We start from the raw sequence: 24784 nt of genomic DNA, 5'->3' as shown, positions 1-24784 counted from the left end.
CACCGTTAGCCTGGCTCATGGCTGCCTTGAGTAAAACCTACATTTCCCCACTTTCCCTTCTCTTTGTGAGGCCAAGGTCACGTGGCTAAGCTCTGCCAATGAGATAGAAGTGGAATTGATGTGAGCAGCTAATCACAGTCATCAGTCTAAGGAAGGAGTTCCTAAAATTGCACATGGATCTGTCTGCCGTATTTTATTGTAAATGCATCTGGGCTTTTGCTGCCTTATAATTCATCGGCACAGAAACTCTGTTTTCAAAATAAAAACATGCCGCACCATTCAGTCGTATCTTATGAGTGATGTTAAAATGCCACTTCTTTGGATGCCAGTGCTGTCGAGGGCTAACTCCTGTTCTCCAGCAGCTCCTTCTGTGTCCCTGGACAAGTCATTTTATTCTTTCTGCTTCAGGTCCTTCAGCCGCGAATTGGGGGGGATAACATTACAGGGCTTGGGGGTGCTGTGGGGATTAATTAACATTGGCAGAACGCTTTGAACATAAGATTCTGCCCTCTTTGCACATTTTATCCAGGGACTTCAACACACTGTACCAATAAGGCTGGTCCCATTTACCTGTGTTTTCCAGATCAGGTTATAAGGCAGGAGACATGAAAGGCTTTCCCAAAGTCACTCAGTGAACTGAGTGAGGAGACCTTCGGAATATTGACTTCTAATCTTGCAGCAACCAATGAATACACGCTTCAGTTTGAAAAAGGGCTCTGTAAATGCCAGATGCCTTTGTCATCTAGTTACTTCTCTGTGGTCTCTTTCTCATGTGTTGGCCTAGATTTTCCTGGGTTGGCTTTGCATTGACCTGCAGAGAGGAGGCCTCTCCTCATCAGAGAAGAGACTTGAATATCTGGGAGAAGCCTAAGGATCACAAGACTCCAAAATTTGAATCCCAGTCAAGTTCACTAGAGGTTTATGTTTGCTTTGGTGTCCTTGGTTATAAAATTTAAGATGTGAGGTCCACCTGTGCAGAAAGAAAGAGTCATTCTCTCTCTTTTTTTTAAATTGCATTTGGAATTTATATTTTAAAAAACACACAGGAAAGAATTAACACCTTCAATACTTCACTTCTGCCCACAAATAACCACTGCTAATACTTTAGTGTAGATATATTCTACCCAGGGTGTGCATGTGTGTGTGTGTGTGTGTGTGTGTGTGTATAATTTTTTTTTAAAAAAAAACAGGATCATACTGCATAGATCACTTATAATCAGAGTATGAGAAGCCCTTTTATCCCCTCTGGCCTCATCACTCACTACCCTCTTCTCATTCTCCAAGTTCCAGTCACCTTGACCTTCCTTCCGCTCTAAATGTACCACATGCTCGCCTGTCGGGGACATTTGCTCATGGCCTTCTTCCCCCCTCCCCCGCTCCCTCCCTCACCTGGGTAATATCACCTTCTCCTTCCCATCTCAGCTCCCTAATTTCTCCATCCCCCATCTTCCAAAGGGGTCAGGTCCTCTCTCCTTGTCCTAACATCATGTAACTTTCTTTGGTGCATAATTTTACACTTATTGGAATATTTTATTAACGTCTTGCACTCCCACTGGACCATCAACTCCACAAGGGCAGAGCCTGGTCTCTTTCTATCTGCTCCACCAATTCCTCAGCGCCTAGCAAGCCTGACTCATATAATATTTGTTGAACGAACAAATAAGAAGGGACCTCTTTCACATCCATTTTAATGGTTGTAATATGGATTTGTCACAGAATGATAAAATTACTATTGACTCAATTGCAGAGGAAGCCGCACAAGCCCAGGGGAAGGATGGGGGCACATTTAGAAAACATTCCAAAGCAAGGTGCTGGGCTGTCTGTGCAGAAATTCCAAAAAAAAGTAGTTCGCAACCCTTTTGTTTGCGTTAGTCCATCACGCGCCTCCGGCCTAAATAGGACATTGTGGATAAAGAGATTAAAGAAGGAAGGGTCCCTGGCAGAGAGCTCTTCTCCCCCTGGGGCAGGGAATGGGGAGCTTCTGCTTAACTTACAGCGAGGGAGCGGTTTTCAAGAGATTCACTTAGAAGCCTGGGATGTGAGTCCCTGTGGGTGTGGAGCACACAGGGGCTGGTGCCTCATGAACCCACAAAAGCTCAGTGAGAGAAAGAGCAGCCTTTATATGCCCGCAGCCCAGAGGGCATCCACCCACAGACAAACCTTGGGGCAAGCAGAACTTCTGTGTTCTAGCCTCTCCTGTCCCCTGGGCTCCAATCCTGGGGGTCTCAGGAGCCTGTAGTTATTACGTGGAAGAGGCAGAGAGAAGATCAGTGAAGACCCCGTTAAGCCCCACCTCACTCCCAGGCCTGAACTGGGCTCGGGGATAAACCCTACATGGAAAGGGGGCGGTGTTCTGTGTTTGTTAGGCTGAAGTGGACCCTTTAGTACCCCGTAGTAGTCAGAAGGGCCAAGGACCTGCTGGAGATTTCATTTAGGCTTGGAGAAAGCACTTCTCAATAAGCAAAGTTTAATGGGGAACGATTACATCTCAGTGATCCTGGCTTCTTCGGAAATTTGGCTACATGTATATACACACTCTTCCATGTGAAAAAATATGTTTGTGTGTGTGTGTGTATATATATAAAATCATAAACAACACTGCAGTGAATATTCTTGTAACTAAATATTTGTGCCTTTGGATACATTTCCAGAACTGGAATTGTTGAGGACCTAGGGTAAGCAATTATCAAAGTTAAAAATTTTAAGATAGCATCACTCATGCTCCAAAACAGTTATATCAATCGATATAAATTTACATTCTCATTGGAAGCTTTATTTCTCTTTTCCTAAAGATTTTTTGGCAAAGGTCCTTAGAACTAGATACTTATATGGTCTCATGATTTCCAGTCCAGTCCCTTCTTATCCATTTTTTTTTTTTTTTTTTTTTTTTTTTTTGCGGTACGCAGGCCTCTCACTGCCGTGGCCTCTCCCGTTGCGGAGCACAGGCCCCGGACGCGCAGGCTCAGCGGCCATGGCTCACGGGCCCAGCCGCTCGGCGGCATGTGGGATCTTCCCGGACCGGGGCACGAACCCGTGTCCCCTGCATCGGCAGGCGGACTCTCAACCACTGCGCCACCAGGGAAGCCCCCTTCTTACCCATTTTTTACTCAACAGGCAGAATAATATTTTAAAAATATAAATCAGCGGTTCCTTCATGTTTTCTCCTTTTGAGTAGGATGTAGTTTTTTTTTTTTGCTGCAGCCGCTAGGCCAGGGGTTGGGCTGTCCTGTCCTTTCCCTGGGACTATTTTCCCCATCAATCCCTCCTCCTGTGGGTGGAGACACACTCTCCTTCCCTGAGCTCCTTGGACTTGCCAAGCTCTTTCCTTCCTCCTGGCTTTTTCGAGGGCTCTTCCCTCCGGCTGGAATGCCCTGCCCCTGACGTTTCACACAGCTGCTGCTTCTCTTTCCTGTCTGGGCTTCAGTGCCACGTCCTCAGAGAAGACTTCCCCGACTCTCTGGCTTTGAGCAGGCCGCTGGTGAGCCCCTACGTAGTACTGCACTCACTTCCCTATCACCATCTACAGCTGTTTACATTGTTTATTTACTTGTTTACTTGTTATCTCTCCTGGGTTATAAGCTCCCTGAGGACATGGACTTTGTTCATCTATGTGGTGTGTGTGTGTGTGTGTGTGTATGTGTGTTAAAGCTTAGTGTGGACACTGTCCACTCAGAGCAGGTGCTCAGTGTCTGTCCAGTGCAGGAAGGAGGCAGGGAAGCAGTGAAGAACTGAAGCACACCTGCCCCCAGGCTTTCTCCCACCTGATCTCGGTGCCTCATTCTCCCAAGTCCTCCTCCTTCAGCTGGTTACGGGCTGGGGAAGGGAGCCGGTGGCAGAGCCCACAACCTCTCTCCTCAGCCCCAGCCCGATCCTTCTCATTAGCGCCGTGTCACCTTGCCAGAGGAAAGGCTGCTTATGTTTCTGTGACACTCCCACTGAGAGCAGCAGGCGACGGGGCCAAAGCTCAAGTTATTTTTGGTAAAGATTTTGGACAAGGGCCATTTCAGCCTCTGCCCTGGTACTTCGTGGTACTTGGTGAAAGTACAAGATCCTTTGATGAAGCTTGGGCACCTGCTCTGGAAAAGCGCAGTTGCCTCTGCATTTTCTGTTCTGAAGAACTAAAGAAGAATAACAATAATAATAGTAATAGGCTAAAGGGAATACAGAGAGCAAGGCATGAATTGTTCACGTTTCAAGCTAGAGTGGATTTCTGCTCTGAATGTATTGGACTAAGCAACCTTTGGGCTAATTCCTGCCTTTGTGATGCTATGGTTATAAAGTTCTGTTTCAGTGCATGACATAGTTTTGTTTCATAACAAGAAGATGTCTAAGCAGGAGAAGAATACTGTTATATGTATTCCATTTTGAACTGACAGTCCTTTCATTTTAATTAATATGCTTTTAATAAGGATAACGTTATGGACTGAATGTGTCCCCCCAAAATTTATACGTTGAGACCCTACCCCCCAATGTGATGGTATTTGGAGGTGGGCCCTTTGGGAGTTGATTAGATTTAGATGAGGTCATGAGGGTGGGGCCCTCATGAATAGGATTAGTGCTCTTATAAGAAGAGAAATAGAGACCAGAGCCCTCTCTTTCTGTCTGGCATGTGAGCTCATAGCAAGAAGGCAGCTGTCTACAAGCCAGGAAGAAGAATCTGCACGCACTTGATCTTGGACTTCCCAGCTTCTAAATCTGTGAGAAATAAACCTCTGTTGTTTAAGCCACCCACTCTGTGTATTTTGTTATAGCAGCCTGAGATGACTAAGAAAGGCAGTAGTGTCAGGGTCAGGACTGGAGGAAGCAAGAAGCTCCTGAAGGGATGATCTAAGGAAGCATTCACCCTCAGGGTCTTGCAAATGGAGGCTCAGCACTCACGCAGCCTTGAGAGTGAGTGTCTCCTTAAATTTTACACTGTAAGTGCCCCACTTGCCTCACCCTAGTCCCAGCCCTGGGGAGCATGCTCTTCATAACCCAATTCAAATGGGCTCAAATAAACAAGACAAAACAAAAAAAGTAGATTGTGTCATTGAGAAGTGGAAGAGGTAGTTCTGGCCTCAGGAATGGTTGTATCTCTAGCTCTGTCTCTCATCCCACTTTCTCCTTTCTTGGCTTTATTCTCACCTAGGCTCACATTATGGAAACAATAGGGCTATGCAGATGTGTATCTCATGTGTTCATCTGTTCACCTCAGGGAAGATTTTGATTGGATCTTCTACGTCATGTGCCCATTTTTGTGTCAGTCTTCATGTCCAAGAATGGTGTGTGCTGATTGGCCAGACTTGATCAGGTGTCCAGCCCTGTGGTGAATGAGATAGTCGCTATCTCTACCCACTCCCCCAGAATCACTCATAGTTGAGAGAGTAGTGATTCTCAATGACGGAGATCAGACCAGTTTGGAGCTGAGGTCACTTTCACCTTTGTCTGTACCTTTATGGGAAAATGCCACAAAAAGTTTTGGAATTTTCTCAAGTAATCTGGGCCTTATAGTTGTGTCTATATACAATTTAGTTGAGATTCTTGTTCAGATTGTACCATGGTACCTTAAACAGGACTCCTTTGATTGCAAATGACAGAATACCTCAGTCTGTGCTGGTTTAAGAAAAAAGGGGAATTTTTTACCTTGTGCAGTTAAACATTCCAAGAGTGGCTCCACTGAGGTAGAAAATGCCAACTGACCCATGCAATACCAGTTCAATTTTGTTCTTCCAGAAATAGAGCCATGTTGGAATGGAGACTATATTCCCCATTCTCAGCTGTGGCCATGTGGTCAGCTGTGGCCATGTGACAATATATTGGTCAGTGGGATGCAAGAGAAAGAGAGGTTTGAAATATCTGGATGAGTTTTTTATTTGGAGGCTGTTTTCCCTTCATGCTCTCTTCTCCCTTCCTGGGAAGTGGCAGTTAACTAGACCCAAGGATGGACACCATGTCCACAGCTGACCCCCCAGCTTGAGTCCCTGGATGACCTTTTGAGACTGAGCTTCCTATCTGCCCATCTGGATTGTTCCATGAGAGAGAAATAAACTTTTACCCAATCTAAGTCATTGCATTTTGGGGTCTAATTGTTACACCAGCTTCTTGAGTATTTATGATGTAATAGGTTCCTGGGGTACTGGATAGGGGGGTCCAAACAGTACTATCAGGATTGGGTTTGCTTCTCCTTATCTCTTGGCTTTGCTTCTTTTGTGTAGCCTCCATTCCCGAAGCTCCTGGGCTCCATGCATCCAGACTCTATTTCAGCCAAACACAGTATGAACCTTTGGCCCAGTATTCAGCAAAAGTAATGTAATTAACTCTTAATGCACCAATTTACGTTATGTGTCCACGTCTAAACCAATCAGTAACTTTGAAGGAAGGCATGTACAAGGCTGCACACCTGTACTGGGAGCAGGGGATAATTATACCCCAAGTGACAATGGTGACCACTATTGGAAGAAAGGAATTGCATGCTAAGGAAGCAAACAAAAATGGATACTATAACTATGAAGTTCTAAGTGTTAAAAATTGAGTTAAAAACAGGGATTGAAATAATGATTTTTCTATGTCAGACTTACCTCTAATGAAACCGAATTGTGTGTGGCTGTGTGTCTGTCTGACACGCATAGTTGTGGGAGGTGTACACTGCACAACTCCATAAGCACTACTTACATTGAGTATCTCTGTGAATTACTCCTTTCCCCCTGCAACAGCTGTGTATGCATATTTTGGACAAGTGCAAAACGGCTGTCTGTCCTCTGAATAGTAGAGCACAGTTTGTGTATTTTGCACGTATATCAGTTTGACTTCACCCAAAACAAACAAACAAAACCATACACTGGATTCAGTCTTGCAATTAAAAAAGAAAAGCATTTGTTTCTTCACATCTAGTTTGATATTTGCTAGAGTGATTCTAGTTTCCTCACTTCTAGATAAATTATTTATGGATATTGATTGAACTCAACATAAATTATCAAAGGATGGATTTCTCAGTCTCAGTATTTATGTATTTATTTATTTATTTTTGGCCATGCCGTGTGGCATGTGGGATCTCAGTTCCCCGACCAGGGATCGAACCTGAGCCCCCTACATTGGAAGCACGGAGTCTTAACCACTGGACCACCAGGGAAGTCCCTCAGTCTCAGTTTTTGTCAGTAATTATTTCTGTTACCTTGAGCCATTCACTCAAGCTCCTTATGCATAAGTTCTTTAATTCTTGGTTTCTATGATAACTGTGGGTTTGGTCTACAAATGATGTGTTGGATAAATGCCTTCCATGAACATGTCTATTTCATGGCAACCATGGATGGTTTCTTTTTTTTTAAGTTTTAAACCTTCAAAAAGAACTCTCCAAATGATATTTTTAATCATTTCATCTTCTTTTGGTGAGAGATTTAAACTTAAAACATCATTTTCATTGAATGACAACATGATGACAGAGCTAATGGTTTACTATGTAACAAAAAGAGTTCTCCCTGCCAGAAGATTTGCTTTTTGATTGTCCCAATTTAGTCTCAGTTCCCCTATGACACATTCTTGGGTGATTCTCTTCTTTAACTGACACCCATCAAACCAAGATGACTAAAAGCTAGTGTTCCCAGTGAGAAAGGAAAGATTCATATAATCTTAGAGTTGAAAAGCCTTTGAATGTCATCAGGCCAAAGAATCCACTAAATGAATGAATCCTCTCAGTAGCTCTGACCAGAGGTCACCCAGCCTTGGTTTGGTCACCTCCAGTGAACAAGAATTGTCAAATTTCTGATGCCATCTTTGCCTTTGTGGACAGTGCAAGTGATTAGACAGATCTTCCTTGGAAACCACCTAGTAACCTCCCTCCCCCATGACCACACTGTATAGGACAGTGTTTACCATCCAGTGTTTACGAGAGCTGGTGTCACACACACCTCCTTTCCCGTGGGACCTGGGGCAAATCTCTTAATTCCTCTGAGCTTCAGTTTCTATAAAATGTGGATGATAGTACCTATCTCATTATTCCTTTAACAGGATTAGCACAATGCCTAATGCCTGGTGCCAATAAATGATAGCCGTTATCAACTCAGACATGTTTCAGGAAGGTAGTGCAGCCGGGGGCAGGTGAATGTAAAATCCGGTCTCCCTTTTATCGTATTCTATAGGCAGCATCCTGCAATGGCTATGAACATGAGCTCTATTGCCAGGCTAGGGAGGCATAAATATGGTCCTGGTATTCACATAAGGGGGGTGGGTACCTCATAAAGTACAGGGGAGTTTAAATGAGCCCAAGCTAAGGGCTTAGAGGGTGCCTGACACTAAGGATTTATTCGGCACCCGTTCTGGGCCAGGCTTTGTTGGTACACGTACTAATGAGGCCAAGGGTCAGCCCCTGGGAAACTCACGATCCGGCGGGAAAGACAAGCTCAAACAAGGAAAATGATATCAACGCAAGGGCTGGGTCCAGGATGCCAAGGAAACCCGAGGAAGCATGCAGCTTAAGCCAGGGCACTATCCCTCCCCTCATATGCCAAGGTCAAGGCAAACCATGGCAACACCGCTCCCCAGACACATGCACAACAGAGGCAAAAGCCAGCCCTTTTCAGGGCAAAGATGGGGCTGAAGGGAGAGGCGGGGTCGGCGGCGTCTGGGAAAAAAGTGAAATTTCCTCTCCATCTAAAATAAGCCCAGAGCCGGAAGCTACCGAGCGTTATCTCGGTGGGTGTGGGCGAGGTGCGGGGCAGGCAGGGGCAAGCTCTGGGTCCCGGAGGAGGGTCGGGGTCGGGACGAGAATGGGGGCGGGTGAGGTGGGCGGGAGAGGAGGGGAGGAGGAGGGTGAGCGCGTCCACGTGTGTCTGCCTGCGGGTGGCCACCGCCAGGCGCCGGCCCCGCGCGGCTCCTCCTCCTCGCCCTCCCCCTCCCCCTCCCCCTCCCCCCCTCCCCCCTCCCCCCTCCTCCTTCTCCTCCTGGGCCCCGGGAAGAGGCTGGGCTGGATCCCTGAGCAGCCGCCGCTCCTCCTCCGGGCAGGCTGGCTGATGAGTCAGCTGACGCCGGCGCTCCAGCCTCGCCTCGCGGCGCTGTGCTCTCTGCGCTCCCCCAAAGTGGCTGCAAACCGGCCGCCCACTTTCAGGTTTTGGGGGACAGAGAAAGTGATGTGCGCCTTCTGAAGCCACGCCGGGCCGCAGCCGTAGCCGCTTCACCTTGTCAACTTTCTCCTTCCCCACCCCAAAGCCTTCTCTTGACCCTGGCCTCAGCCCTCCCCAAAGCCACTTAGGGTGCGTGCGCTTGGGTGAGGAGGGGGGTTGTCACTGGCTGTCCGGGATGGCTTCCAATTTTAATGACATAGTGAAGCAAGGGTACGTGAGGATCCGGAGCAGACGCCTAGGGGTAAGTATCGATCCTTTTTTTTTTTTCCCCCCGCCCCCCCGTTCACCAGGTCAATTGTCTTTATCCTTAGCCAGCATCCCTGGAGGGTGGAAGGAGATTCCCGGCAGCGCGCCGGAGAATTGCGCTGTGGTTTCTCAGCCTAAACCCACATCTCCTGGGGCTGCCACTGTAAGGCCGGGTCTAGGTATGTAATGGATCTATCTTTATCTCTCGGATGACTTGGCCTTCTGATGGTGGCCCCGTGGTCGGCTTCAGTAGCCACTGGAGCCCGTCTACTGGAAATAAATATTTCTCGGTAGCCATGGGAGTTAGAGCTGAGAAACCCGGGCGGGGTTGCTGAGCCCGCCGGCTGCCCCCGGTGCCCCTCTTCTCACTCGCCGCCAACTTATTAACTTTTCCGGGGGGTCGATGGACTGATTGAGGAAAGGGCAGACGCTCTGAGTGTGAACAAGGTCAGGGACCCTCTGACCCCAGGGAGAAGAAGTCTTTTCAGACTCCGGGTCCTGGACAGTGACCCACCCCTGGCCCAGGTGCTGGCAAAGGCGGTGTGGGTAGGTTCCATCGTCCTGAGCCTGGGTAGTGGATTCATTGCTGGAATACACACCGGATGCCCACTGGAGGACTATTTAGGGCGGAACATAATACCTGGCACAGAGCAAGTGCTCCCTCCCTAAATATGTACTAAAAGGAAGAATGAATGAACCAGAGGCTACTTGTCAGGGACCGGATGTTGGCCCAGGGATGGCTCCTCTCTTAAACCCCCCTCTCTTCTGCCCTTTTCCCCTTTGCTCTTCATTGATGGACTTCAGAGAACTCATTCTGCTTCTCTTTGGGCTTGAGGGATGGCAAAGGAATTCTTGAGGGAGGTGGAGGATACTGGAATGATTTTTTTTTTTTTTAATTTCAAACTACCTCATTTCTCTTTACCTTATGTCAAGTGCTGTTGCTGTTTCTGTTTATTGTGTGCTTTGGGGCGAGGGAGTTTGGGGAGAAAAGTTTACTTTCCTAATGTCTGAAAAAATAAGGTCAGTAATGATGAAGAATGGCCACAGTGGGAATAGAGTTAATAGTAATAAATCGAACATCGTTCTCCACAAATACATGTCATTGGCACCTTTCTCTTATTTGGTCTTTGGACTTTTTTATGTACCAGATAATTTTACTGAAAATTGAAAGGCAGTTTCACAATGTTAAACAGTTAGGGAGGAAAACCTGCTGATGGGAAACATCTGTAATTATTAAAAACTCTTCCCTGATTTGTTTTGGTCCTTTCCTTCCTTCCTTCCTTCCTTCCTTCCTTCCTTCCTTCCTCCCTCCCTCCTTCCCTCCCTCCCTCCCTCCTTCCTTACCTCCCTCCCTTTCTTTCTCTCTTTCTCTTTCTTTTTTTTCTTTCCCTGCTGGTTACCATGTTTTAGCAGCTAGGCCCCATGTTATAGTGAATATATAAATATATAATTAGGGAGAAATGTGACAGAACTAACCAATCCCTATAACCCTTAGTTTCCTTGGTTTTCTTTTTTGCTATGCAAATATTCTCATCAAGGGGACCAACTATTGTTAGGGTACTTAACATAGTGACTTTCATGCAAAGGGCAAGAAATAAGAGGAACTTTATATTTTTTGTAACCTTAAGGGCCAACCGAGTGTTACAATGTTAAAAGGAGCATTAGAAAACACCATTCTAATTTTAGATTTACTCCATCATGTCAACTGAGGAAATTGATAAGAGACATCCATTCTGTGCTAGAGAGCATTCCAATAGAAAGAGGACATGAATTATTAATGCACAAAATGTGAATTATTCATAAGGATCAGAGTTTATGCCAAATTGTGACACATGGTGATTTATTTGAAAGACTAGTTACCATAACTTTCTAGTTTATAGTAATTGAGACTTTTTTCTGTAATATTACTGACACTATATAGTCCCGTGTGTGCCAATGTTTACGGACAGATATTTGAAACAGAAGGAAAGGAAATATAGTTCACTTTGCATCCCTTTATATTTTACAGTATCTTGGATGCCGACCAGAAGTGTACTTTCTCAGGATTTATTCATTGTGTCTGTGTTAACACTCCAATAGATTTTAGAATATTTACTGAATGATGGTTATTGCTCATGGAAAGAAAAGGTCAAAAATATAATCAACAAAATCTGGTTTTATTTGTTCAGTTTGATTTTATCACCAATTAATTTTCAAAAACTGTCCTAATGATATAATTTATTTATATAAACTGAAGAGGCTGATTACATAATTGTCAGAAAGTATTGCAAACTAAAGTTTTATAATGGAGGCATCAAGAGGAATGCTTCAGGAAAATGGCACAGGGACCCTCCGTCCAAAGTAAGAAATGTTAGTGGTATTAATCTAGGCTGCAGATAGCCTAGAACAGCAGGCAGCATGTGGAAGTCTCAAAGAGTCAGGAGGCTTTGCATTAGGTACACAGTAGGTGCTCAGTTAGTGCACATTGAACATGGATTGAACTACAGAGTAAAGGCCTGACTTTGCAATTCATAAGCCCCTTGAGGAACTAATATGACATGGTGGTTTTATTAATGGAATTCAGACAAGTGTCTGTGGATTAGAACCATGTTTGGGAGGGTTTATAATTAAACAAGAAAACAACATTTAATCGTAAGCAGCTGGTGTGCCAGGGAATAACCCCTCAGATTTCTTTTTTTTTTTGCGATATGCAGGCGTCTCACTGTTGTGGCCTCTCCCGTTGCGGAGCACAGGCTCCGGACGCGCAGGCTCAGTGGCCATGGCTCACAGGCCCAGCCGCTCCGCGGCATGTGGGATCTTCCTGGACCGGGGCACAAACCCGTGTCCCCTGCATCGGCAGGCGGACTCTCAACCACTGTGCCACCAGGGAAGCCCGACCCCTCAGATTTGGTAAGAGAAGAAAAGAGAACAAATCTTCCTTCTATTACTTGTTAGCTCTATGACCCTTGACCTCTCTTGGCCTCAGTTTTCTTATCTGTACAATGAACACTATTTAATGATGCTGTGAGCATTGGATAAGATAATATTTGTGAAAATGCAGTGAAAGCATACAGCATGGATTCTCATTTCATTATTTCTTTGGTGTAATCAGAGATGAGTTAGAATTGGTGGAAGGATATAGGAATGATTGATTTTTTTAAATCTTTCTATCTAGATGTGTCCAAAGGCATAAATGTTTATGCAGCTCTCAAACATTTTCATTGGATGCAATTTTTTACAAATAATATACATGTAAGTGATTTTTCAGTGGGGCATGAAATAGTCTCAGACCATTCCCATTCAGATGGGTTGCAAATAAGTGGTCACCTTTAGTTGAGATACTAAGCAGCTTAAGTGATTAAACAATCAAATATTTGTAGACTTGCTTTTTTCTATAAACATCAAAAAGCTTAAAGAAACTCAATCCATTTAACTCAAAAGTCTTAGTATCTTCACATCTTTATTCTCCGGCTTCATCATCCGTTGGTTCATGGAGGTGTCAAGCCGGGCTCTGGGTGCAATACTTTTTCAGGATAATGTCGATGTTGCTGTTTTGAGGGCTCTGGAGGGGTGTGTCTACAATTATCTGGCAAATCCACAAAAGGCACTAAAAAATGTATTCTTAGAGGAATGGTGAACTAGGCAATTTGCATATCATTAACCTATCACAGTGGCTTAGATGGCATTATATAACTGCCCTCACTTGGTTTCTTCCTTTGCAACGGAGAGGATTTCCCAGTCAGTAATTGCCATGGCTCGTCCACCCTGCAAGTCTCAGAGTTTAAACTCACACCTGTTCACTTTATCTCCGTGCTGTCCCCCTCGATTACCCGACTTTCAATAGCATCTCTGTGCTTTTATGTACCAAGGACCTCTTCTCCCGTCTAGCCTGCATCCTCATCTGGACGTCTCCTGGTCTCAGTATGTCCAGCCACCCCTGCTTTTTCATCCAAACCTGCTTCTCCTGGAGTCTGCATCTCAGCCACTAGAGGTCCTAGTATTTCAGTTGCCCTGGTAAAAATCAGTCAAGCAAGCAAGCAGCAAACAATAAAAACTCAGCCCCCCTTTTCACTCCCTCCTTGTCACAGCCCCACAACCAGTCCATCGGGAGGTCTTGTAAGCTGTGTTTTGGAAACATGTCTAGAACCCGACTACCTCTCACATCACCTGCCACTGCCGCCCTGGCCCAATCCCCCAAATATTGTAGAACAATAACCTCCTAATTTATCTCCCTCACTGCTCAGACCACCAAGAGTTATAGCCCTACAGCGGGCTCCAAGGCCCTGTGCTGACTCAGAATCTTTTATTTATTGATTTATCTTTGGCTGCGTTGGGTCTTCATTGCTGTGCACGGGCTTTCTCTAGTTGCAGCGAGCGGAGGCCAGGCCTCTCTGCAGTGCGTGGGCTTCTCATTGCAGTGGCTTCTCTTGTTGCGGAGCACGGGCTCTAGGTGCACGGTCTTCAGTAGTTGTGGCATGCGGGCTTCAGTAGTCGTGGCATGCAGGCTCAGTAGTTGTGGCTCGTGGGCTCTAGAGCACAGGCTTCAGTAGTTGTGGTGCGTAGGCTCAGTAGTTGTGGCGCAGGGGCTTAGTTGCTCTATGGCATGTGGGATCTTCCCAGACCAGGGATCGAACCTGTGTCTCCTGCATTGGCAGGCAGATTCTTAACCACTGCACCACCAGGGAAGTCCCCTGACTGAGAATCTTTTCTTTTGCTGTTCCCTCTGCTTGCAATGCTGTTTCCCACGTTATTTCTTCCTGGCTGGCTCCTCACCTTCTTCAGCCTTTCCGCAAATGCCACCTTCTCACTGAGGCCTTCCAGCCACCCTGTTTTATCTCTTCCCTCCTTCTCCCGCTATATCCCTTTGTTTTTTTTCTCTCTAGACTTATCACGCCCTCACTTACCGGTCTGTATGTTTTACTTGTTGATTGCCTGTATCTCCCAAATGGTGTGGGACACTCCATGAGGGCTGAACCCCAGTGCCTGGAACAGTTTCCAGCATGGAAAAGCACTCGATGACGATTTATTGAATGAATGAATCCATCACTACCTACTGGTTTAAGAGCATACGCTCTGACATGAGACTGTTAAAATCCCAATTCAGCGACTGGTTATGTGACTTTTGGTGAGTTACTTAGCATTTATAAGCCTCAGTCTTCTGTAATAATAGGGAGACTCATAATATCCACCTAATAGAGGATTCTCATAAAAGGCTTAACACAATGCCTGACACAGTGGAAACCCAGTTAATGTTTATTACCGCTCTCTTTCCTACTAGTGCTGTTAGAGGATGATGATACCTACATGGCTGTTATTTTCATCTCTTTCTACAATAGCTCTCATCCTCAAAGACCTTGCTCTTTAGTTAGGAAAACAAAACTTAATATCCGTGAAATAATTAATGTAAAAGCACCGATGTTAGGTCATGGAAGGGATATTTGCCTTTATAGGATTTTTCATGACCCTTAGATAAATGGCAAAGGTATCAGGACCAGAGAAACCCATCTGCATGTAACTTTGGTTTGAGCAAACTCATCAGACTGGGGCATAACTGTTAATTTCGGCATCTTTTTCTTGGGTGGCAGAGTAGATTTGAAAAACTGGTTAATTAATGGCCAAATTTTAGGCAGAAATATTTTCTCACTCCTTTGTTTCTCTGTTTCACTTGACCCAGTATGCCAGAGAGGTTTCATATTTCATTTAGGGTTTTGGATTTATAGATGATCAGGAGTCTGTGTATTTTTAATGATATCGTGGCAAAGTTATATTCATAACATCAAAATCATAGGAATTGGGGCTTCCCTGGTGGCGCAGTGGTTGAGAGTCTGCCTGCCGATGCAGGGGACACGGGTTCGTGCCCCGGTCCGGGAAGATCCCACATGCCGTGGAGCGGCTGGGCCCGTGAGCCATGGCCACTGAGCCTGCGCGTCCGGAGCCTGTGCTCCGCAACGGGAGAGGCCACAACAGTGAGAGGCCCGCGTACCGCAAAAAAAAAAAAAAAAAAAAAAAAATCATAGGAATTGAATAAATTCATCATATACCATCAGTACATGAGTGTATTTACACACACATGCACACAAACACATACAACCATTCAGTAAGATTCATGAAGCATCCTTTTCCTTCCTCAAGGAAAAGAGAGTCTGGGGCTAACTTCCAGTAGTGAAACTGATGGTCAGTTAGACTGAATACACTTGCTAAGTATTGCCTAAGAGTACGCAGTATTTTAGCTCCATTTGAATCAGCTTCCCTGGTTTCCATGTCAGAAGTGCTTTCCAGCTGGTATTTTAGTCATCTTTATTCAATGGTCCTTGTGGATGGTATGATTAATTATGCATAAAGTCAGCCTTTAATCATCCCCAAAACTGATTTAAGCAAAGAATGGCCAATTTAGTGATTTTGTGTGTAGGCATAAACCAAATTACTTTTGTGATGATTTTTCCCACATCTGCCAATGTATTTTTTATGATATTCATTAGATGGCTAGAAATATTTATTTTTTAAGCAGCTTTGTAATTTTTGTGGATCATTATCTTTGGTATTTTAAGAATTTAGTTTTCATTTGGGATATATTTGATTTCATTTATTTTATCATGCATCAAATGTTTATTGAGTGAATACTCGTTTTAAGAAGCTCAGGGAAAACCACCTTAAATAAGACAGATACAGTCAACATCCTCAAGGAATTGACAGTCTATTTTTGGAATGGTATTGTTAACATGAGATTAATATATTCACTCTAGTTAAGGATGAATTAGTTTGAGTAACAGGTCAAATATTGAAGTGAAAAGAATCTGCAGGTATCTCCAGTTGCATTTTCATGAAACGAGGAAGGGGAAATTTGATTTTCCTCTTCCTCTAGGAATTTGATCCCGGTTGGGTGGAAATAAAATTTTGGGGGATTCCAAGCCAGGAAGAGATTAGGATGCCTCCCTCCTGCAAACCCCTGTTTCTGTGAAATTCAAAATGAAATTGGGAGTTTAGAAATGCCACAGATATATGTGAATGTTGAAGTTAAAATAGCTTCTTTCTAGAATGCAGATACCTACATTTTGGATGAGTATCTGGAAGCTGATTTTTTCAGAGCAGTTGGGGGGCTGTGTTTCTTTTTTTAGTGTTCTGAGCCTCTGTTGATGCCCTGGGTCTCAGAGAACGTAAATGTTAGCTGTGTGTACTGTGTTATGGATAAGATGCAAATGATTGTTCTCAGGTGACCTCATAGCTTTTATGAGATTCTAAGATCAGGACATTTGTGTCCCAAACCCTGTCACCTCCCACCCTCCACAATTTCCAAAAAAGGTTAAGAACCACTGTCTCATTTTTTTAAATTAAATTTTTAAATTTTAGATAATAGTAGGTTCACATGAGGTGTAAGAAATAATACAGAGGGATTTCGCATGCCCTTTACCCAGTTTCTCCCAATGGTAACATCCTTCAAATCGCTAGTATCACAACCAGGATACTGATATTGGTACCATCAAGATGCAAAGCATTCCCTCATGACAGGGTCCTCCGTGTTGTTCTTTTATAGTTGCCCCTTCTGCTCCCCCTTCCCATAACCCTAAAGCCCTGACAACCACAAATCTGTTTTCCATTTTTATAGTTTTATCATTTCAAAAATATTATATAAATGGAACCATACAGTATGTAACGTTTTGGGATTTTTTTTAAGCTCAGCATAATTCTCTGGAATTGTCATGGTTGTCTTCGGTATTGTGGGTATCAAAGTTTCATTCCTTTTTATTGCTAAGTTGTATTCTGTGATATGGATGTGCCATAGTTTGTTTAGCCATTCATCCATTGAAGGACATTTGGGGGTGGTTTCCAGTTTTAGGCTGTTATGTATAGGCTGAAATAAACATTTGGGTCTGGGTTTCTGTGCAAACGTAAGTTTTCATACCTCTAGGAAAATGCCCAGGAGTACAATTGCTGTGTTGTATTGGTAGGTGCATGTTTAGTTTTTCAGGAAACTGCCAGACTGTTTTTCACAGTGGTTGGGACCATTTTACATTCACACCAGCAACGCATGAGTGATCTAGTTTCTCCGCATCCTCGCCAGCATTTGGTGTTGCCCCCCAGTTTTTGGTGTCAGTTTTGGTTTAGACGTTCTGATGTGTGTATATTGACATCTCCTTGTGATGATGAGATGATGATTGACATCTCTTTGTGATGCTGAACATTTTTTCGTGTTGTGATTTGCCATCTGTACATACATTTTGGTAAAATGCCCAGTCATGTCTTTTGCCCTTTTTCTAATTGGATTGTTTGCTTTTTTTTTTTTTTTGTGGGTACGCGGGCCTCTCACTGTGTGGTCTCTCCCATTGCGGAGCACAGGCTCCAGACGCGCAGGCTCAGCGGCCATGGCTCGTGGGCCCAGCTGCTCCGCGACATGTGGGATCCTCCCGGACCGGGGCACGAACCCATGTCCTCTGCATCGGCAGGTGGACTCTCAACTACTGCGCCACCAGGGAAGCCCGGGTTGTTTGCTTTTAACTGTTGAGTTTTGAGAGTTCTTTGTATGTTCTAGATATTAATCCTTTTCAGACATGTGGTTTGCAAACGTTTTCTCTCAGTATGTAGCTTATTATTTTAATCCTTTTAACAAGGTCTATCACAGGGCAGAAATTTTTTAAGTTTGATGGAGTCCAATTTATCAGTTTTTTTTTTCGCTTTTGGTACTAATGCTTTGTCCAGCCCAAGATGCCAACTATTTTTTTCCTACTTCTTTTCTTTCCTACTATAAATATTTTATAGTTTTACCTTTTACATTTATGTCCATGATCCATTTTGAGTCAGTTTTTATATACAGTGTGCATTTTAGGCGTAGGTTCATTTTCCGCCTATGGAGGTCCAACTGCTCCAGGACCATTTGTTGAAAAGCCTGACTTTTCTCCATTGAGCATATTTATGTGTATCTATTCCTAGGTCCTCTACCCTCTTCCATTTGTTTTGTGTGCCTCCATTGTACAGTGATACGTCTATATATGTACAGTGTCTTGAAATAGGGTAAACTGGTTCCTCCCACTTTTTCTTTTTCAAAATTGTTTTAGGTATTTTAGGTCCTTTGGTTTCAATATGAATTTTCAAATAGTCTTGACTAAAACGACTACACGTCTAGCTGGGACCCTCCCTCCCTCCCTCCCTCCTTCCCTTCCTTCCTTCCTTCCTTCGTTGAATTGGTGCATTTTTAGAATAGTCTTGACAATAACTACTACAGATCTTGCTGGGACACTTTCTCTCTCTCTCTCTTTCTTTTTTTCTTTCCTTCCTTCCTTCTTCCCTCCCTCCCTTCCTTCTTTCATTCATAATTGAATTGGTGCATTATTTTTTTCCTTGGTGGACATAGCGTACATTTGGGACTCACACTTCAGTTTGGATCTCAACTTGGCCACTTACTGACTTTGTGGCCTTGGGGAAATTGCTTACTCTTCCCAAAATTTAGCTTCCTCATGTACAAAAATGAGGATAATAATATGCTTCTCATAAAAGATATCATCAAACTCTTAATCCTGTGCTGACTCACAGTAGAAACTTCATGAAGGTCTGTAATGTTGATTTTTAATTTTATTGTTAAGAGATTGAGGTGATATTTGTTGTTTGTTGTCTGGTAGAAATTAATTCACTTGTATCTCAGCAGAAGAGTCACGGCTTTGGTAACGAACAGCAGGTAGCATTGTACTTTCCTCTTGCCGTTAACTTTAGCGAATCATTTTTATAACATCGGATTTAGGAGCCACTGATGAAACACTGTATTAGAAAATACATAGTTGAATATGTTCGACAAAAATGGCAGACCTTTGATTAAAGATTGACCATCATATTTTTGCTTATTAACTCTAGACGTCTTCCCCAAATGTGAGAATCATGTCTTGAGAGACCATTTTAGGGCAGTAAACAGCACTGAATTATAAAATGAGAAAAAGTGCTACTTCTTATTTAATTCAGCTCAAGGAGCTGTCGGCTAGGAGACCTTTTAATAGAAAACCATACTTAGGTGTAGAGTCTTCAAAAATATCATATTTTATTGTATTCGTTAACACTATATTGTATTACATTTTACATTTACCTTCGAGTGATACTGGTTTTCCATTTAAGATAAGAATATATAGTTTCCTCCTTAAATAAATTTATTGAATTTAAAAAGCGAAGTTTTAAAATAGATAATTAACACATAGTGCAAGTGTTACAAAGAAGCAGTAAAAACTGTTGGGGTAGGTGGTAGAACTCAGATGCAGCACAAATCCAAATGGTGTGCTGTGCGTGACTGAAGTTTGGGAAACAAGATGATTGTACTTATCTTTTTAAGTGGGTTTCGTGAAAAATTCTTTACTTGTAGCTGCCGTATGGCTTGATTTCATACAAATATATTGAAAATAGGGTTCTAAGAAAAGATATCCCATGTACTCAATACCATCCTCTAAGGAACTTCCGTCTGATATGACCATGGGTGTGTGTGTCCCCTCCCACCCCCAACTCCCCCAAACCCACAAACTTGTCTCAATTTGCCTAAGTTTTTATTTTATCTTCCCTTAATTCATTTATACAATGAATACTTTAGTGGTTAATAGAAAGAGAAATTAGCCTATCTTATGAATGGACTACTAACTCAAATTAAAACACTAGCTTGAGTTCAAAGCTTTTACTTATTACAAGTTACACTATTCAGGAAAACGCTATAGTCTTAAAATGCATTTTATTATCTTAATACCGCACATTAACTTAATACAAGAAAATATTTCTAAAAAACTTTAAGAAATCATACCTCTTTGAATACCCTAGTGAAAGAGTTCATTGACTTTTCATATGAACAATTTCTTCAGATTTCCAGCTTTCCATTTACCAATAGCAGGTATTTTAGCTCATTTGCCAAAGAACCACTTTTTGAGCCTGGGTTGTATTTCACCAACAGTGACCCCAAATCTAAATGTTATGAAACTGGTATGGTCTTCAACATCCATTAATTCAGATGGAAAATGTCGTGTGAAGTGTGGTTTGAGAGGAACATTCCCAGGGACTTGGCCCCAGGAGAGGTCTTAGTCCATTTGAATCCATCTTCTCCATTGACGGATGATTTTTCTCTGATTTTCTTCTGGCTGGCCCTCTCTTGGTATCCAGATTTTACCTTTATAGTTCCTGCCTGAGACCAACCTATATGGATCATCACATCCAAAGTTTTCCCCTCACATCCCTCTAGAACATTGTTCTTATTTTTGTGCCAGATACATTTTTTTCTTAATTTATTTCTTTGTAGGGTATGTCTTCTCCCACTAGGCTGTAAGTTCTGTGAGACCAAAGACCTTGGCTATCTTATTCACTGCTGTATCCCCAGCTCTTAGCCTATAGTAAATGCTCAATATTTGCTGATTGGATGAATAAATGATTTTACTGCAGGTCAGAATAATGGAATGAGACATTCACATGTAAGGAGACAAGGAGAAAACTGTGCCTATTGTCCCACCTGATTTTGTGGTATTTTCTATTTTTGAGTGGTAGGATATTCTAAGATGTCTCATAGTTGCTACTGGTATGTAATCTGCAAATTCAGTACCAGGGAATTCAGCAATTAATGCTCGAGGTTTGAGTTGACCCCCTTAAAATTAAGTTTTATTTGATGTTTTTTGGAATAGATAATGTGTATACTTGGTACAAAATTCAAAGGTACAAAGTTTCTACATTGAACAGTAAGATTCTTTTCATCCTTGTTCCTAGGAATCGTCTAGTTTCCTTCCCCAGAAGCAACCACTGTGAATAGTTTATTTCAGAAGAGTCTATGTATAAAAAGTTTTTTTTGTGTGTGCATGAATGTATGTGTGTACGTGACATATATAATTACATACTCATCTGAGCCGTGCTTTTCTTTCTTTTTTTTTTTTCTTTCATTACGTGGGCCTCTCACTGTTGTGGCCTCCCCCGTTGCGGAGCACAGGCTCCGGACGCGCAGGCTCAGCGGCCATGGCTCATGGGCCCAGCCGCTCCGCGGCATGCGGGATCCTCCCGGACTGGGGCACGAACCCGTGTCCCCTGCATCGGCAGGCGGACTCTCAACCACTGCGCCACCAGGGAAGCCCCGTGAGCCGTGCCTTTCTTATTTAGCAACATATCATTGTTTTCAATAATCAGAATTCCAGTGTATGGGTATATTTGCTGTATTTGCTTGCTTATTTATCCATTCTTCCTTCTTTCCTTTCTTCCTTTTACTTACTATTAAATATGTGCAGGAAGTAGGAGTTTTTATGTCCATTTTACAGATCAAAAGACTGAGTTAACTGTGATGTTAAATTTTTGTGCAAGTCACACGTGGCAGCACCTAAGTTTGAGTTCAGGCTGCTTCTCTCTTGTGGAGCATCTGAGTAATTCCTTTTTCCCTGTTACAGACAGTGCTGCAAACCCCCCCTCATCTCATCCCATGATGAGCATATTGGTGAATAGATTCCTAGAAGTGGACTTATTGTCCAAAGCATATTCACATGTAAAATTTTATCAAAGTTGCCTTGGAGGATGTTCCCAGAAATCTATGAACCCACCCCTTTCCTCCCATCTTGCAAAAGTGTGCGTTGAGAGCTGTTTCAAGATTCTGCTAATCCAGTAGGTGAAAAGTGAATCTGTTTTGTACATAGATTTTCTCAAGCATGACGCTGAGTTCTTGGCAATTTTATAATTAGAATCTTTTCAGTTTTGCAGTCTTTTTTCTTTTAGGAATGACATTTACGCAATTTAAAAAGTAGTTATTAAGGAAGGATTTAGAAACACATAAACGATGATTTATTTTCTTAGAACAGCACCTTCCTGGGAAATGCTGTGTCAAAATCTTTGACCTAGAAGATATGATAAATCATATGTTAACTGTGGCTGTGTTTGTTATTTTTATTCTGAAGTTAAAATGATAAAACTGAAAATTTGCTCAACATATATTGGGTAAAAAAATATGTTTATTGAATCAAACAAATGCATAGTAACTAATGTTGCCCAATCAATGTATTTATTAACTCACTCAGTCTTGTAAGATGCTTCAAGTGGGTCCAGCTGGGAGGAGGGATGATAGACTAGCGTCTCTGCCCATAGTAAATGCTCAATAAACATTTAAGTAAAGGAATAAAACCCTGAAATAACATTTTGCATATTCAGTTATGAAACAGACAGTAGCCCTAGCATCTCTCGAGTACATATGTTCATAAATCCCAAGAAATTCCAAGAGTTTTGAGGAATTCTATTGGGTGATGTTTGTTGGTAGCCCTTTTGCAGTATCCAAACTGCAGTCCTCAGCACAGGACAAACATGTGGAGACGAGAAACCTGGCTGGAATAAGAATGGCCTGATTTTTTCCCGTCCTGCTGCTGGCCCTCTGCTGTGACCAAAGCGTGTCACTGAACTTCTCACACCTCCGCTTCCACTGTGGCAAGATGGAGATACAAATGTCTGACCTCCCTCTCTTTCCACCTGTCTGCCTGTGAGCCAGAAGCATGATTGTGGATGTGAAGAGCATGCCCAAGCACACCCAATATCCCATTTAGTCCCAAATTGGTCTCTGCAGTGCCCTGCTATAGGCCACCTGAGTGGAAAATAGCAGAGAAGACTTTGGATGCCCCTGTGCTGCTATGTAACTTGTGTCAGACCACAAAACAAGAACAGATAACTTGAAAAAAAATATTTTTTATGATTTACTTTGGATTTCAGAAGGCAGTGTTGAATTTCTGACAAGAAAGAAAGGAAGGAAGGAAGGAAGAAGGAGGGAGGAAGGAAGGAAGGAGGGAAGGAGAAAGAGGCCCATATTACCTACAGTGAAAGATGGCTTTTGCATATATGAAGTCTTTTTAATTTACTAGTAGTGTTTTACATTATGTGTACATGGTAAAGGAATCAAGGCAAAAAAAGATGGCATGAAGAGGGAAGTTCCCTCCTACGCCAGACTCATCTCCATTTCCAGGCAATTCTAGGCAGATTCTTGTATATTTGTATGGAGATATGTATATGCCTATATATATGTATAGGCATATATAAAAATGCATGTGTTTTTGTGTGTGTATAATTTGCTTTGCACATCATATTATTAAGTACTGTTATATACTCTGTCCCTGTTCTTTTTAACTTATGTTGTAGCACTTTTCAGAAAATTTTATAGATACCCAATATTCACTTATTTGGCTGTTCCATGATTTCTTTAATTTGCTCACACTAATAATGGACATTTTAATATCGTTTCTAATTTTTGCTAATTAAACAGTGAAGCAGTAAGCATCCTTGTGCATGCACTTATGCATACATGATACTATATTTTTCTAAGATAAATTCTAAGAAGGAAGTTGCTCTTACAAATTTGTGTATATTTAGAATTTTGATAAATAGATCTAGTTTCCCTTCAAAGAGGTTGTACCAGGTATACTTCCACCGAGAGTGTCCAGAAATATTTGTTTCTGCCAGTCCTCACTTGGGGTGTGTTTCAACTCTGTGAGCGTGTGTGTGTGTGTGTGTGTGTGTGTATGTTGAACTTTGGGAGGATATTCTCCTGTGAGGATGTTCCTTGGCTCAGTCCTCCACAACCCAAATTTATTCTGCTTACAGCAAGCTGATTACCTAGTAATCAAATCCAATCCTATCCTACCTCTACTTTAAAACTCTCTAATGCCTTCTCCTTACCCATAAATATTCTACCATGTACTTAAGACACTCTATGTGATCTAGACCCTGCCATATCTCATCCCACCCAAATCAGTTCTCAAATCATTGCGCCTGCAAGTCAGTTCTCAAGCCAAACTTACCTACTTTAGTTCCTCCAGTGGCCAAGCTCTCTTTCCTCTGTTACTGCCCTTACACATGTATTTTCACTGATCAGAAAATGCTTCCTCTTACTTTCTCTACTTCTTTCTCATCCTGAAATCTCAGCTGGGATGTTATTGATCTGGAGATGCTTTTCCCAGCACCATCCCACATCTAAATGCTGGGAAAAGCCAGTCGCCCCATGTGGATCTTTAAATTTAAATTAATTAAAATCAAATAAAATTTTAAAAATTCAGTTCCTTAATGACACTAGCCACTTTCAAGTGCTCAACAGCGACATTTTGTTAGTGGCTACCATGTTGGGCAGCACAGATATAGAATATTTCCATCATTCTTGAGAATTCTGTTGGACAGCGCTGCCTTAATTTCTTCGTAACACTCATGGCTGTTTTAAAGTATGTGATTGAACGTGTTGTTTCGATGGTTTTACCCTCATTAGTCTGTGAGCCCCACAAGGGTACAGCTTATTCTTGTCTTGCTTCTTGCTTTTTTCTTATAATAAAGGTGCAATAAGTATTTGCTGAATGAATGACTGAGTGAATTAAAGAATTCCGCCAAGCTCTTAACTTTATTGTTGTGCCTTACTGATCAGCAGGCCTTCTGGGAAGGGGCTGGATGTTCCATGCTTTTATCCAAGTCTCCTTCGACATTCCAGTTAGATACCTTAGCAGGGCCTGAGTTCTTTCACC

At 42.8% G+C, this 24784-nt stretch overlaps 1 protein-coding gene across 1 annotated transcript in view; it reads left to right on the top strand.

Annotated features, from left to right (window-relative positions):
• Window positions 1-8998: 8998 nt before the first annotated feature.
• DOK5 (docking protein 5) overlaps window positions 8999-24784 on the top strand; it is a 139217-nt gene continuing 123431 nt past the window's right edge. Inside the window, exon 1 of the mRNA XM_082645034.1 lies at window positions 8999-9336. Coding sequence (XP_082501160.1) covers window positions 9271-9336 — 66 coding nt within the window. The 5' untranslated portion in view covers window positions 8999-9270. The remainder of the gene's footprint in view (window positions 9337-24784) is intronic.

This window comes from Mesoplodon mirus, assembly GCF_964341445.2.
Source record: "Mesoplodon mirus genome assembly, chromosome: 15".
In the NCBI taxonomy this organism is placed as follows: domain Eukaryota; kingdom Metazoa; phylum Chordata; class Mammalia; order Artiodactyla; family Ziphiidae; genus Mesoplodon; species Mesoplodon mirus.
Note: the sequence above shows the minus strand (reverse complement) of the source record. Positions and strands in the feature narration are given on the sequence as shown.